The sequence below is a fragment of the Protopterus annectens genome, chromosome 12.part0 (assembly GCF_019279795.1).
Source record: "Protopterus annectens isolate FY-2018-M chromosome 12.part0, PAN1.0, whole genome shotgun sequence".
In the NCBI taxonomy this organism is placed as follows: Eukaryota; Metazoa; Chordata; order Ceratodontiformes; family Protopteridae; genus Protopterus; species Protopterus annectens.
This window is the reverse complement of record NC_056746.1, coordinates 417,250,779-417,267,763: the sequence shown is the minus strand read 5'-3', so window position 1 is coordinate 417,267,763 and position 16,985 is coordinate 417,250,779. Positions and strand designations below refer to the sequence as shown.

The 16,985-nt window shown below is 39.3% G+C and overlaps 1 protein-coding gene across 1 annotated transcript in view; it reads right to left on the bottom strand.

The window, feature by feature from the left end:
- Positions 1–949: 949 nt before the first annotated feature.
- The window catches only part of GPER1 (G protein-coupled estrogen receptor 1), a 30,847-nt gene continuing 14,811 nt past the window's right edge, over positions 950–16,985 (bottom strand). Inside the window, exon 2 of the mRNA XM_044089531.1 lies at positions 950–3,598. Within this exon, the coding sequence (XP_043945466.1) occupies positions 2,076–3,176 (1,101 nt within the window). The 5' untranslated portion in view covers positions 3,177–3,598 and the 3' untranslated portion in view covers positions 950–2,075. The remainder of the gene's footprint in view (positions 3,599–16,985) is intronic.

The following is a 16,985-nucleotide window of genomic DNA, read 5'->3' as shown; positions in this document are numbered from 1 at the left end:
GCATGCTGGTTTTTGAATGCACAATGACATAAGTCTTCGGACCAGATTCCAAAAATGTTGCTCTCAGTTGACTTTGATATAAGCCTGCCCTGATTCCGAAAGACTTGCTTTTGGTGTAAGGCCTGAATATAAAAAGGCATACACTGGAGCCATATTTCAAAAGATGTGCTCACAATGTAAGTGACTTTATTCGGGTGTAACACACTGGATTTATTCACTTTCACTGACAGCAAGTCTTAGAATCGAGCCCTTTATTAATGCATTCAAGTTAATAAGGAAGACTCCAATAGGTGTACAACTATTTTACCCCTTTTTTGAATACTCCATGCAATGTAAGTAGATAGCTTATCTATCCTGTGAAACACTGTTTATATTAAAATGTTAAGGACTGTTCTGTATTTCAGGGAATTGAAATAGGTAGGTTTGGTACTTGTTGTGGTCAAAACTGATTTGATGACTTCAGAGAAGGAAGGCTTCTTTAATTTTCACTTTAAAAATTGGTCTGGGTTTAGTTGGGGTTTGGAAACTGCAGGGAGTAAATAAGAACTTTTTTTTTAACTTGGTAAATTTCACATGGTTTAAAATTTTCTCTTTCTTAGTGTCATTGTCATGTCTGTGATTCTGTAGAGATGAAAATCGGAATGTAAGCTGCATTGCCTAATATGATAATATCAAGATATTCTGACACCTTTTATCAGTAAGGAACATCACTCTGATATTGGCTCTATTGAACTACTGACTGAATTGTTACTTCTCCTAAAAAGAAACCCCTAGCCCATATTGAAGATTAGCTATCCTGCATGCCAGTCATTGACACTGAACCCTGTATTGAGCCTAGCATTGGTAAAATTCGGGTAAACACAGGTTTTAGAAGAATGTTGCTAAAACTTCTATTCCCACCCCCACATAAACCAGTATGCTGATTATGAATGAAGTCAACACATAGTGCTCGTGTTTGAAATGTTTACTGTGATTTGGAAACTTTTACATTGCTGAAGGATTCATTGCATTTTATACATTTGACTGAGGCAGTGTTTAATGGACTGTTGGAAGTCTTACTCCAAGTTGTATAAATTCTAGTAACTGTACTAACAGCTGTTATGAACTGGTTACATGTTTAAAAAGGATACCCAGATAGTCCACATCAGACTGAAAAAGACATTGCCAAAAGTATAATAAAAGCACATAAAGACAGGTTAATGAGGTTTATACGCAAGTTTCTTGATAATATGTTTTCTTTTCATTTAAATTACTTTATATACTGGCAGGTACCAAGCGTTCTTAATGCCTGAACATTCATCACATCTCATATGTTCAGTCTCATTAAATATTTCACATTTATGAATAAACTTGAATTTCTTTATCAAAAAAGTAGTGAATTCCGTTCCTACACCACCCTTTAATTGTACAATTGTTTAATTTCTTTGCCCCTTATTGTATTTAACTCTTAATTCAGGTCATCCCCTTCTCAAAGTAATCCTTTAGCCATCCAGTTTTACTCCTAAATCATTCATTAGAAAACTGTACTTTTGGGTTTAATGAACCCACAGTGGAGTATCCCTCTTTCTGTTTTAACTTGAGGCATAGCCACAATCTCTCTTTGCATGAACCTTTATCCCCTAGTTACTCTTGGCTAATTTTCTTTTGCTCCCATTCATTTTTTCATCTTGTGATGCATACTAAACCCTGACTTTGTCAAGGCTTTGCATTCTGTCTTAAGCTGTTTTAATACAGATGTGTAGTGCAACTAAGGGTATGGTCTTCATTGTTTTCTAGTTCTTAATATGCACCCTCCATGTTCTTGTGTGTCATAGAAAGTCATTTCAGTGTAATCATGAGACTTCTGTGTAAACTTCAGTTCATTTTTCGCTGTTAATTCCCAAGTTCGTCAATATCTCATGTGCCATTTTTCTGCTGTTTCATGCTGTACATTCCTTTGCTTTTACTTGATCATTTCCATACAGTTTGATAAGCTAGGCTTCTTGTGTATTATGTTGATGAATTTTTCAAAAATACATTAGCAACATCTCTATACATGCGTATATGAATTCAAAGTGAAGTGCCAGATATGGCTTTCATGCTTCAGATGTTTCATTAGTGATAGGAATATCTAAACTTGGGACACTAGGACAAAAACGATACAGTCCAGAACCTCTCGCTTTTTGCTTTACATATAAACGTAGTTTCCCCCTAAAAGTCTCTCCCAAGAAGCTGTAAATGATAGGGTTCAGACAGCTGTTTGAAAAAGCAGCTAAATTCACTATATGTCCCATTAGAGGATAATTATGACGGAAGGACCTGCCATCAGAAAACCTGGAGTCTCCTTTGTCTGTCAGTAGTTGAACACTAATAAAAATGTTCTCCGGTAGCCAACAAACAAAAAAAACTATAACAACCACTGCAATCATTCGAAGAGCCTTTTGTCGTCTTAATCTGAGACCTTGATTCTTCTGTGTCTTTGTAAGCACACGCACTATTAGTGAGTAACAAAGTCCAATGATGGAAAATGGAATAATGAATCCCAAGGTTATCTCTAGCCACTGGATTTCTTGAACATCTGCAAAACAAAAGTGGACATCTCCAATATGCTGAGCTTGCACAGTGATGAATGGCAGCAGTGTAGCAGTGATAGAGAACATCCATATAAAGGCACAGCTTAACCTTGCACGTTCCATTGTTCGTAGCAGGCTTGCTTTCATACCTCTTGCTAGTGCAACATATCTATCAAAACTCATCCATGTCAGGAAAAAGATACTGCTATACATGTTGATTTGTAGAAACAAAGACATAAAAGTGCATAGAATGGTGATGTCATAGTACTTCTCATCCAGATTAAATACTTCAATGAGTGAGTCAGCCACCAGGATGAGATCAGCAGCAGCAAGGTTTACAAAATAGAGGTCAGGAATGGTCATAGTGTTCCAGTGACTTAAGTTTACAACTAGAATTAAAATGTTTCCAATGAAACCAATGGGGAAAAGAAAGACAGTGTATAAACATGATAAAAAAATGCTGATGATATAGGACTGATTGTCTTGTGGTGGTGAAGTAGTAGATTCATAACACAGGCTTCTGTTGCACAAGTATGATATGTTGAGGTCAGAATTAGTAACACTACTATTAAATGAGAAGACTCTTGCCAAAGAACTGATTGTCGTTAATGGCATTTTAAACATGCAGCTGTAGTTCGTTTGCAAAATCTGAATGATCAGTGTCACTTTTTAAAAATCCATATGTGGTCTGCATGCATGGCTATGTGCTTTTGGCACAAAGGGATAACAATAGAATGTTGACTGTAATTTTGAACGATTGAAAGATTTTTTAGCAGAAGGGCATTATTAATCAGTCATTGTGGGCATGTTGTTAGTAACTTTAACATTGTTTTTCAGCAGTATTGCAGTTTCATTAGACATTTTACTTTCTTTGGTTTGATGTCCCTTATTTGTTTTGTCTTGCCAACTTGGGCTGAAGATGCCCTTGTTGAGCTGCTGGATCTTGGTATAATCTATACATGTTCTCTGCCATCCTGTGTACTTCATCTTGGGTATGGTCTGAATTTAAACATTTCAGAAGCATTCGTTGCAGTACTGGTGGAACTCTGTAAAAAAATAAATAAATAAGTAAATATTACTAAGATTGCGCTTGCTTTGTTGGCAGGCTTAAAATGTTGTGTACAGTTTTGTAGCATTTTTAGTGATGGATCATTAAAGTATATTCAAGTCTAAAAGTTTGCAGAAGGTGGATATCTGCATAGTGTTGACTGTTGTAACGGAGCAGATTATTCTGATTCAGATGAATGTACATAGCCTGAATACATATGCATTGTGTCCTATTTTCATGCAGTGTTATGGTACAGATAAAAAAGCTGGTGATGGCGAGCTACAGTTAAGTGTTCTCTAAAAACTATCATACAGTTATGTTTTCCGTGTAGTCTTTTATATACAATAACTGTTTCTTCTTATCTAGAGCTCTATCATGGCAATAATGATTTCCATTATGTAAAATTAGAACATGATCACATGGAAACTACTTTGATCAAAACATCTAAAATAATAATAAACCAAAGATGCAGATCAAATCAGTTTTTGTTCAGAGGCCAGCCCCCTACCCAAATTTACATATACATGAAACTCAAGGGTTGCAAAATGTAGGGAAGGAAAGAAGATTCCCAAAACAATGCACAAGTCTTGAAGAATCACCGTTTTCTCTTTGACATGCATGAACAAGCGATTTCTAAGAGATCGCTTTTCTGAAAAACACAGGGCAGCCAAGGCAGTGTTGAGGACTTGGGTCATCAACTGTTTTCTGCCCCAAAATCCAAAAACCAGCTTTGTGACTCCAAGTATGTTGTTGCTCCTGCTGTAGATAAACTATCAAAATATTTCCCAATAGCTTTTATACATTCCCATGAATTGCTTCAAGTCATCACTGAGTAACACACCTGTGCTACTGATATTTTAACTGTGGCATCACCTAAAGGATTATTCCATTAAGTTTAGACTACCTTAGGCTACTTTCTAATCTTACTGTTATTCACCTACTTACTACCCAGACTTCAAAGCTGTTGTTTCATATTGCAACTCCAAAGATATGGTTCTTTGTTTTCATGTTATTTTCCTGGTAATCCTGCTTTGACTTTTTCTGATGTTTGCATTCAGCACTTTTAATGCTTTGTTTGATACTTGTAATATGACAACTGCCCTAATAGTTTGTTTACTTTATATCTGTTTTTTTGCTTTTATTATTATTTAATTATTTACTAAATGTTCTCAATCATATGTATAGTTCCTGTTTTTATATCATTGCTGTTTTTGAGTTTAATCACTTGTCCTGTAACTAAGTATACTTCTGATCTGCTCTGGATTTTTTCCATGTGAATCCACTAAAAACTGAATTTTTCATATAAATATTCCTGATTACCAATAATTACATAATGTCTGATATGTGTATTTCTGCATAATGGGAGTGTGCAAGTATATGAACTTGATAAATACTGAGGATGCCCAGGACCTTTTATGTGTGAAGTAAAATTCAAGGATATGAAGAGAATGCAACCTTATACGAGAACAGAGAAGATATAATAAGTAAGCAGTTTTTCTTCTAAACTGAAAAACTAAGCATTGCTCTCAGTTGCTATGATTTATGCATAGCACTGTGAGTTTTGTCATCAGATTTAGACTTGATTAATTTCATAAGACAGAACTGCTTAAGGTACATATAGTATTAAATAATTTAAATGTGTGTAAAAAGAAAGAAAGATTCCTTTTCAGTAACTGCATAGGATCTTCTATAAAAAGATATTCTCATCTTAAAAATTTGAAAATATTCCCTTTCTGACCCTCCACTATAAATTTTGAAGGCAAGTGCTATGATTTTTTAATGTTTATATGTGACCAAGTAGATGTATGGTGTTTGAATCCTACCAGTATGAGCTAAAATGTCATAGATTGATGGCACTATGACCGCCATTGTGAAGAAAAGGTCTTAGCTTGCACCAGAGATATTGCAGTTGGAGTAACACCACTGGTACCCAACAGGTTAAAATAAAAAAGATAAAAGTACACACAAATCTAGCTCAAGTAATTCATGAAATATAACTTGGCCCCAAGACCATTAGTGGAGTACACACTAATGCACTGGGTATGGGCTTCCAACATCCATATCCAGATTAGACTGCACACTGATCACCTACAAACCCAAATATTTGGCTTTGGCACCCTTTGACCCTTTCATATCACTCTGTCACTTACCCATTGTCTTCCTGTGTGACTTACCAATGGTAACCGCCTTTCACATAGTAATTATTTATACAAACATACACAGCCCCCCCCCCCACCCCCCCCCCCCACACACACACACACACATCAAAATAAGCTAACTACACAGAGAGGAAATTTTAAAGAAAAAAAAAACTACCTATGATAGATAATAAAACTGTCTCCAACTCAAATCAAAGAGTACTGAACTCTAAGTGTTATAAGTTCCCGGAACATAACAGGCAGGCATTGCAGATAGTAAACTTTCAGGAAAGTGGATACCTCAATATGTTCAAAACAAAGACGAGGCAGAACAAAGATCAGTTTCAAATATTTATGCCTTCCAATTCCTCAGTCCTGGTCAGAGAAAACCATTACTTCATTTCCTTTTGCAGAAAAACATTACATCATCTTATTTTTATAATGTGTTTTCCCACAGCAAAAGTAACTAAACACATTTTTCACCTGTAAAGGACAAAGGCTTAATTATATCAGCCCCAAAACATTAGGAGCAACTACTGTCTGCATATGCCTGCTTTATTTTCACAGTTCTAGTTAGCTAGTTCCTTGAAGTAGACTGTAACTGCATGTTATGAGCGTCTAGCAATGATGGAGTAAGTTATATTATACTTCAGACACTAGATAGATGCATTTTCCTTCTTATCTCCTTCTTACAATTACAATGAAAAATATTTCACAAGGTACACACATTTTTGCAAACCAAATGTATTACTAGTTTCAAAAAAGAAAAAAAAATACATATATAACCTCTTTAAATTAGTTTCCTTATCCTGGCAGCCCCCTTGGCACCACAGCATAAATGTATTTCCTTTTCTTTGTTCTTAGCCCCCCTCCCCACTATCTGTCAGTCATCATCTTCCTCCCTGCCAATGAACTCATTGTTTTCCCATCACTAGTGTAAGGGTTGACTGGGATGGACCATCATGTAGACATCCATTGAGGCTATGTTTTTTTTTTTTTCATTTACTATCCCATCCCCTGTGTGTGCAGAACGTGAAGCACTGATTAGGATATGTGCAGAGAGCTCCAGCTAAGGATGTTTCATCATTTCTGCAAGGGGCATTTCCTCTCAAATATGTTCTAGTTAGTAAACCATCCAATTATGAGACTGTACAACCAAGATGCAGTTTTATAGAGGAAGCAGCCTCTGTGTCTGAATGTTCTGCGATTACCTTAAGGGCTATTTTTGAAGATTAACGTATTTTGTTGCATCACTTACATTATTCATGCAGGCACTCACTACCTGTGAAGTGGTGGATGGTGCCGTGGAGGTTCTCTGGTTTGATTCTCAGCTAGGGTGCCTTCTGTGCAGAGTCTACATGTTCTCCCTGTGTTCACATGGGTTTTCTCCTGGTACTCAATTTTTCTTCCACATTCTAAAGACATGCGTCTGGAGTGTTTCCCCCTAGGCCTCCACTGAAAATGGGCTCTGTCTTAGTTGGACTTTCCCGGTAAACAGATGTTAAATAAATAAAGTAAGCAGTGATATATGTGAGAGTCTTCAAAGAGTCAAATGGTCACATACCTCCTGTTATCAGTAGAGGGATTTGATTCTAATTGTAGTCTGGTAAAAGCCTAGTCAATATAAGAAAATATGGATAGCATTCATTAAATGTTGCGGTCCTTATTCGAATACAGTTTATCACTATCCTGCTGCATAAGTAACTATGCTTTATTTTGTGTTTCATGTGATATCTTTTGACAAAACATGCCTTAACATGTATTACAGAAGTTATGATTTAAAGCTCGGTTAACCTTTCCGTATTAATGCTTCGATCTGAATCTAAAAATTAAGATGGAGAGAATTAACCCTTAGAATGACTACAGGTGACAGGAGAGGAAAATGTTACTAAGCCTTTAACCATCTATTCTAGGCTTAATGTTTGATTCATGAATCAAAGTCACCTTACCCCAGTGAAGGTACCACAGTTTCTCAAATTTCTTTATAAAAATGTTTCATCAGACCTTAGTGTGATTTTTATTGAGTCTGATAAAGAAAATAAACTCTTACCCTCTAGTAATGCCTTGCCTGATAAGGATAGTAGAGCCATAGACAAGTATGGAAAGAAAATGTACTTTTCCGCTGTACTTTCTTTCTGTGCCATTAACTACAATTTTTGATAACATGAACAAACTAATTTTAGATTTTCATGTTTCCGACAGTAAATCACCCATTTTGTCTTTAAATCTGTTACTCGGGTAGTAAAACATTCAATAAAGTGGGTTATGTTGCTGCTGATGCATCTTGTAGGGCTGCAGCAACTGAATCTGTGTTGAGAAGATATTTGTAATAGAAAAACAACTAGCAGTCAAATAAACCAGTTTATTAAAATACACTCAAGCGAGCCTCTGCTTATACTAAGCCTTCAAGGAGTAAATTTCACATGAATGCAGTTCTTATTTTATACCCACAACTGTTCAGTCATATAATTAATTAAGCAATTAAACAATAAAATAGCTAAAAACATCTATCTAAACCATACATGTATGGTTTAGATAGATGTGTTTTTAGCTATTTTATTGTTTAATTGCTTAATTAATTATTTTAATTGAATATATGTGGGTATAAAATGAGAACTGCATTCATGTGAAATTTACTCCTTGAAGGCTTAGTATAAGCCGAGGCGTTAGTGTTTTTAATAAACTGGTTTACTTGACTGCTAGTTGTTGTTCTTTTAGATTTTGGAGTTTGTAGTGAGAGAATATTATTTGTAATGTCTGAAATCCTTGCTGCTTGATATCAAGACTAAACTGTCTCTGTCCAAGGAATCGTTGAGCAATCCTTTTAGTCCAGCAACTGCTAAGATTTTCAAAAACTTACAGGCGAAAGGAAAAGTTATGAAAACCTTTAAGCAACTTTTTCTGTTTCCTGTAGCAAAATTCCAGAGGAACTACCCCTCAAAATCAAAATCCTTTCACAAAGACTAAATAAAAAATCTCAGCAAAAAGCTAAAAAAAATTCTCTAAATAAAGAAATGGTTGGAAAAATCCAAAAATGACTTCAAAGGACCTAAAGGATCTTTTACTGATAAGACTTTAAAACATATGACTACTGTCAACCTTTCCCCACCCCACCCGGCCCAACCTCCCCTCAAGTCTTACAAAGAAGCTTTCCCATTCTCTGCCACATTGGAGACTGGTATGTTCAGAAAAGAGTTGTCCACATAATTCAAGAGGGTTACATACTAACTTAGAACAGTCTTCCCCTCCCTGCAGAATTCAAGTGCCTCCAAACCAAGAACATCTGGATCTAATGTTATCCCCTTCATTTTTCCTCAATACGTGGGTTCAGATCCGATCCTTGTATCTGACTCGGCCGCATACTCTAAGCTTTGGATCCAACTCTTAAGCTCCTCCCTCTACCCATAATACCTCAGTCCATCCGCAATTCCTCAGATCTCATTTGCTGTCATTGTGCTCAGATGCATGTTCCTGTCTTAAGTGAGAAATTTGTGAATTCTGTGTGAGTTATTACATATTTTTACTAAAATTTCTTCTAAATTTATTATCTGACTTTTCTATCCTCCCTCTTAGCTTTGGCGACAGTGTTATGCTTTATTTTTTTTTATAGTATATCTTTTGTACCATAGTTGGTATTTTTTTCTCCTGTTATCCTTTAAACAGGGTGTTGTTTCTTAATTATCATAGTTGGTAATTCGTTTTCCCCCACTTTCATTTCTGCTAAAAAAAGCTTATTTTTTCCTTCTAGTTTTTTAGTGTAATGCTTTTAATTGTTATTACTCTACATACATTCCTCCCGTTCGATTCTGAGAGCGTCATCTGTGTGTCGGCATGCGTGAATGGGCGTTCCTTCATTGAAGGTTGTGCATTAAGCCCGGCAAGCCAGCACGTCAAAATCTACTGCCAATCATTAGCGGACCGGAGTTCCGCTGTGGCGACCCCTAACTGGGAAAAGCTGAAAGAAACAAACAGACAAACTACCTACATTCCTGTCATGACTGAAAAACTGACAGGATTAAAAAAATGCACTTTTTGTGGGCATAAAATTCCAAACTCAAATGCTCACAAGAAGTGCATTTATGGTCTCGGAGCTGACCACTTGGATGCCAACTGCAGCTTCTGTTCCACCTTTAATCCAAGGGCTCTGGCTGACCATTGAAACAAGTTAATATTGAAAGGCCTACTTCCTGCTGCTACAACTCCATCTTCTGGGGTTCAGACCCCTGCCAAATCTTCCAAGTCTGTTCCATCGGAGCACAGAAGACGCTCCCGACCAAAGTCATGTTGGAGTTCATCGGATCCCCCAGCTAACATCCTAAGATCCTCAGATCTGATATCATCATATCCAAAGATCCAATCTTCAGATCCAGAATCATATCCAAAGATCAATCTTCTGATCCAGAATCATTGGATCCAAAAGCTTCAGGTCCAATAATTATGTTGGCTAGTCCTGTGGCTTTTACCTCGGATCCCAGACTCTCTGATCTAAAGCCTGGTACTTCTCATAGAGCTCACACACCAGACTGTTTGCTAAACCAATTTCTCCTACTCTTGATTCTCAAGAAACATTCAAGACCACAATCCACTACATCCTCCAGGTTCTGCAGAAGTTTATCAGAAACAGATGTGGATAGGATGGTACGAAAATTTCTCAGAGCTCAGATCTAGATGGGGGTCATACCGGCTCAGTCCCCTATTGAATCTATAAGCCTTTCAACTACATCTCATACTATTCCCTCTCCTTCTGTGATCCATCCCACTGTTTTGGGACCCCAGGATCAGAAATTCCAGAGATGTCAAGAGTTGGATCCAAAGAAGATATCTTCTTTGACTCTGATGGCATCCATGACTAGTTCCGTAACAGTATTTTCGGACTGGAACTGGTTCTGGAGCTGAGTTGTCTGCATCAGGTCTTTGTGGCCAAGATTGACTTTGATGTTATTGGATTCATCCCTGCCCCTCAGATCCTTGGTCCTGGATAGTTGGGGTCCAGTTCCATCCTCGTGGCATGGATCCTGTAGGAGTCGTCATCTGCCTGAACTGGAAGCTTCAGCTCCGTTGCTGTTGGTTGTGGCTTCTGTGGGCCCATCTGCCTTTGAGGTCATGGAAAAGGCTTTGTCTTGCACTAGAGAAATGCTGTCTCATTCTTCGGATCCAGTTCCCATCCCCTCTTCAGTTCTGAGATTTGAGTCGATTGGACTACTCCACAGGGACAGCCAGTTCCAACTAGTTTCCATGCAGTTTCTGTAGAGGAATTCCTCCTGTCTTCAGACACCTCCCCTGAACATCCCTCATAAAAGGTTCATTGGAAGAGAATATGCAAGAGGAGGCACAAAGAGTCCACTTTGAAATCTCTCATGAAGGATACCAATGTAAATGAAGAAGAAGGGGTCACCACCAGATGATATCTCCTTTGGAGACATATTAGAAATTCTCAGACAAAAGAGTGGTTGGTCTTCTGAAAATCTCTTTTCAGAGGAATTGGAATTTTTGGAAGCTTTTGGTTCTGGCCATCTATGTCTTAGGTTACCCCCCCTTTCCCATGGAGATCATTGATTTAATTTCCTGCCGAGCATGGAAGGAGCTGGATAATAGTCAAGCCTATTCCAAAGAGACCTGATAAATTTTAGTTCCCCCCAAGGATAGACCCCATTGGAGCTAAGGAGTCCCAGTAAATGGTATAGTGGTTGTTGCAGACACTAAGAAAGAGCTAGAAGAATAGAACTTTTCTGTCCACCTGCCAAACAGGGAGTCAAGGGTGTTGGACAGATTTGGAAAGCAAGTCTGTCTTGGCAACCTTCGCCTTGAGATCTCTTAATTACCTGGCACATCTGATGAGGTTACAGAGATATTTGATCAAGAAGCTATTAAATACTCTCTCTAAGTTTCATGTCTGCAGAGGATTTCAAAAGGACAATTTCCCAGTTGGCCATACTGTTGTCAGTTTCCAATACGTCCATGAGGTTGATCTCGCACACAGCTGAAGGCATGAGCTGCCAGTTCAGGCATTGCCCTAAGGAGACATGCCTAGATGCATTGATACGACCTTGTGGAGTCTTTAATATGTCCTTCATCAGCACCACATTCAATGACACATCCTTATTTGGTCCATTTGTAAAAGAGACTCTTACCCTCAGTGAACAAGAAGGAAATACTCTTGTCTCCTGTGGAAATCAAGTTTTCTACCCCTCAATGAACCTTCTTCAGGAATCAGAGGCGGTAAGAAAATTTGGTCCCAGAAAACTCGGAGACCTTTCCAAGATTTGCATGAGGACAACTCCAGAGGCAGAGGAAGAAGTTCCAATGGGAGACATTTCCCTAGAGGCAGGGAAGTCTGCAGAGTCAGGGTTTCTGTGATTCCTTTCTGACAAAACTCTTCCAGCATTCCTGAAGTGCTGCCTGATTGTCATCTTTGCACCTGGATACCTTGGCAAATATAACAGAAGGTTCCTAAGTGCTAAGAATAATATCCAGAGGTTATTCCTTTTCAGTTTTCCAACGTTGTTTGCAACAGGGAAGAGCTTCCTTACATTCCACCGAGTCAGAGGAAACCAAAAGCATTAGAAATTCAAAAGCTGCTAGACAAGAGAGTCGTCACAAAGGTCCCACCAAACCAAATAGGATTTGGAACTTACTGATTTCTTTTTAGTGCCCAAAAAGACAGGGACCTCGGACCAGTTCTGGATTTGAGCAAAGTGAATCAATACAATTAGAAGTCAAAGTTCCGAATGGTCATGGTTCAGTCCTTACTGCCTTTTCTTCACAAGGACAATTGGATGTGCTCAATAGATCTTCAGAATGTGTACTGTCAAATCAAAATAGACAGGTGATCCATAAGGCATCTACACTTTCAGCTGGGAGCCAGCCATTACCAATTCAGAGCCCTGGTATTTGGGCTCACCACTGCCCCCAGGGTGTTTACCAAATGCATGACAGCGGTGGCTGCTCACCTGAGACTCAAAGGATTCTGAGCGTTTCCATAACTGGATGACTGTATCCTCACTGCCCCCTCCAAGCATCTCCTTCAACAGTCTAGGGAGTATTTGCTCCAGATTTTTCAGTCATTGTGGCTAACAATAAAATTATGCCAAATCAAACCTGACAGCAGTTTAGAGTCTGGAGTTCATTGGTGCACATCTGAACACAATACCACAAATAGCATCACTACCAATTTATTGAATATCCACGCTCAGGTCTCAGGACCATCAGCTTATCTTCCATCCATCTCCTTCAGTCAGACTAGTTCTTCAAGCTGTGTATGATCTATGGCAGCAGCCATTGTATTCTTTTCCTTAGCACGATATTTTATGCGTGTTATTCAGTGGTCTTTAGCTGGTCAGTGGTCTGTTACTTGACAAACCCTATCTTTTTCAGTTAAACCTCCTTGAATTTGCAACCGACAGATGTGTTGGTGGATCCAGTCGGATGAACTTTATCTAGGCTGACATTCTGTTTTCCTACCCTTATTGGCCACACTAGCTACAGACACTCCCAACTGGGGTGGAGGGGGCATTTTCTGGAAAGGGCAGTCCAAGGCACGTGGTCACCCCCAGCAGACCAAGCTGCATATCAGTGTACTAGAGATGAGAGCAATCCTATTAATGTTGCTGGCATTTCAAGATGCTTTTCCTCTAGGGACTATTGTGATTCAGACCAACAACATGTCTGTTGTCTGGTACATCAACAAACAAGGAGGAAGTCGATCTTACTTCCTCTGCCGAGAGGCCATAAAAGTGTGGAAATGGGCGATCTCTTCAAACCACTTTCTAGTTGCAGTGCACATACCAGGGAAAACCAACGTGTTAGCAGACAAATTAAGTAGGTCCATTTTGATGCCACACAGATAGTCTCTCAAACAGTCTGTGGTGGAAGAAATTTTTCATTGTTGGGGAAAACCTTGCTGCGACCACCTTGCGTCCTCCCATAACAATAAATGCAGCAGTTATTTTGCCCTTATTCCCCCTCAGGGGAGTCACCAAGAGATGCTAGTCCATGTTTGGCCCACCAGTCTTCTTTACGTTTATCCCCCATTGCCATTGATTCCCAAATTTCTACAGAAAGCATACAGGCTGAAGAGCTAAGTCATCCTTATTGTCCCCTTCTAGCCTCGACAGGTAAGGTTCCCCTTTCTGGGGTCTTGCCTTCGTTATCTTCCATGGATATTGGAACCATTTCCATATCTCCTCTCACACTTATTCAGGTCCTCAAGCTAACCGCATGATTTCTCCATATCCATTGATGGTCAGCCCAGGCTTTCTCCCCTAGTACATTCCATAAGTTTGTCCTTGCAAAAAGACTCTACCAAGAGTTTATAAGAGCAAGAGAAAAGATTCTCACTTTGCGCATTGAAAAATAATGTTTACCCTTTTTCTTCTCCAGTTTCTGCAGTACTTGAATTTTTGGCTGTTCTTTTTATAGAAGGAGCTAGCTTTTCTATGATTAAACTGCATTTAGCAGCCATTTTCATACAGGAGAAAAAAATATTCCCTGGCTTCTTCCAAGTTATGTAAAGCATTTCTAAAAGGCATTCTCCTCCTTAAACCAGCAATAAAGGATCCTTCAGGTCCCTGGGATCTGACTGTTGTGCTACAAGTTTGAGCTCAGAAACCTTTTGAACCTTCAGCAAAAAAATTACCTAAAATTTCTTTCATGGAAAACCGTCTTTTTAGTAGCTATTACTTCTTCAAAGAGAATTTCTGAACTCTAGGTTCTTTCGTCAAAGCCCCCTTACGTTACTTTCATAAAGATAGGGTTACCTAATGGACAAACCCTTCCTTTTTACCTCAAGTTGTTTCTGAAACAAACATTAACCAGTCCATTTATTTACTGGTCTTCTTTCCAAATTTTTGAAACATAGGAGATGGCTTGCTACATCTCCTTGTTGAGCACATCCTACGTTTTTATCTACACAGGACAAAGCAAATCAGAAAATCCGCTCAGCTATTTGTTTCCTTTTCACCAAAAATCTGGGTTGCCCAGTTTCAAAACTTACTTTAGCTAAATGGATCACTGATTGATTGTATTTTTTTGATCTATTCTCAAGGTATTTTCCTACCTAAACCACCCAGAGCTCATTCAATTAGATCCATGGCTACGTCATCTGCTTTTTGATCAAGAACATCTATTGATGATATTTTTGCAGTGGCCACATGGTCCAGTGCTCATACCTTTGTTACTTATTACAAACTGGATCTTGTATCCAGAAGTAGGGCTGCCTTTGGCTTGGTGGTACTCTGGAATATCCTTCCATGAAGGGCCTTCCAAGGTTACCATAGATGGGGACTCTGTCTCATGTTTTGAGGAAGACTGAAAAAGATAACATCAGATTTAAAAGTTATGTACTCATCATAACTAGGCATCTGTGTTGTCCATTTTCATTCTTCCTCAACTTCCCTCCCATCTTCTGGAGAAACCAGTTGGACTGTTATTGGAACTTATAGATGTTCATCGTGTTTCACTGTTGCAGTCATGACTGTAGGGTTCTCCCCTGCCGACAGGCAGCCCTCTGTCGGCCAGAATCCCAAAGTCTGGGTCCGGCATCGGCTGTTCAACCATGCTCCCTGACATCAGAGCGCCAGGAGTACAAAGCTGACAGCCGACGCCATCTTCTCCAGTCTTTCTTGCCGTGCGGGGATAGCAGTTCGCAAGTGCCGGTCGGCTGACTCCTGACGAATTTTTCTGATAAACTTCAGTCCGAAGACTTTCTTCTCCACTCAAAGCTAAGTACCCCGTTGGGGAAACTTTTTCTTGCTCCAGTCCGATGTCAGAAAAAGTTAATAATTATATTTCATGTGGGAAGCAAATACCTCATAAGGATTTTCATTCTTACTGTATTCCTTGCTTAGGCCCTGACCACGACGTAGCTAGTTGTCGGTTTTGTGCTAGATTCAATCAACGTACAATTAAGCGAAGGTACGATTTTGCTTTTCATTACTTCGGTAGGCGCTTTAACTACAAAATGTCGTCGGATATGGTTCCGGCTACCGGAGTTCACAAACGTTGCAAGGATAAAGACAGGCCTCTGAGGTCCAAATCTGATGATAGCGCACAAGCGGAGCCAGCTTCAGGTTCGGCCGTCGTCAGTGAGGCGCTTTTGCAGCCCCTGTCGTCGGCCATTTCAGAACCGATGGCCGAAACGGACTCTCATGAGGAGCCAACCAGGCCTTTAAATATTTCTGTTGCAGGACCTTCGGACAATGCTCCTTTGGATGGGTCCGGAGCCGCTGTGCAGGTACCGGCTTCCAAAGGGGTTTTCAGGCCTACTCAGCTTCTAATAAAGACAAAGCCAAAGACAAAGGCAAAGACTCCTTCTAAATCAAAGACTGTAACACAGGCCTCTTCTGAACCGGCTCCCAAGTCACAGAAACAGTTACTCAAGATGGCGGAGGATTTACTTACTATGATTAGGGGTTCACATCCCCCTCCAGATAAAAGGCCAAGGCAGGATGTTTATTATGATTCCTCTGATCAGGCTTCTGTTTCTTCAGTTTCTTCTTCTGACCAGGAATATTCTTTCCCTCCTTATGAGGATTCCGATGCTGAGGAATCCATTCCTTCAGCTTCTCCCCCTGAGGATTTCTCTTTTGGGGAAACTTTGCATGAAATGAGGGAACATTTCCACTGGGAAGGACAGGAGTATTCGGAATCTAAGAAAAGGCTAAGGGATTTTCTTCTTCTTCCCCAACATAGACCCCTGGCTATTCCTCCTGTTTTGGATATTGTGGATGATGCTTTTTCGGAGGCTAACTTAACCCCTGACTCTCTTCCTCCTGCTCCTGTTAAGCCGGATAGATATTACAGGGTTCCTGATTCCCACCAGTTTTTATACAAGAACCCTTCTGCTGACCCTGAAACCATTTTTCAGGGTCCTAAGGGAGTTAAGGCCGCTTCTGCCAAAAATCCAATTCCCACTGAAAAGGATTCTAGATCCTTAGAAAGATGGGGCAAAAAAGTGTACACTTCTGCTACTTTGTCCATTAGGGCTTTAAACTGTCAGTTTCATATGCTGAAATACCAGCAATTTCTCTTGTCTGTTTTAAAACAAAAGCTTACTTCCATTTCTGCCTGTGCAGATAAGGAATTACATGACTTATTGCATGCCACTGAACAAGTTGGGAAGCATGGTTTACACTGTGGATTTGATGCCTTGGAGGCTTCTTGTAGGGCTGCTGCCTCCGGCACAGTCATTAGAAGGCATGCATGGCTAAAGGAACAAAATTTGCCAGAACAAGTAAAAGCTAAATTATT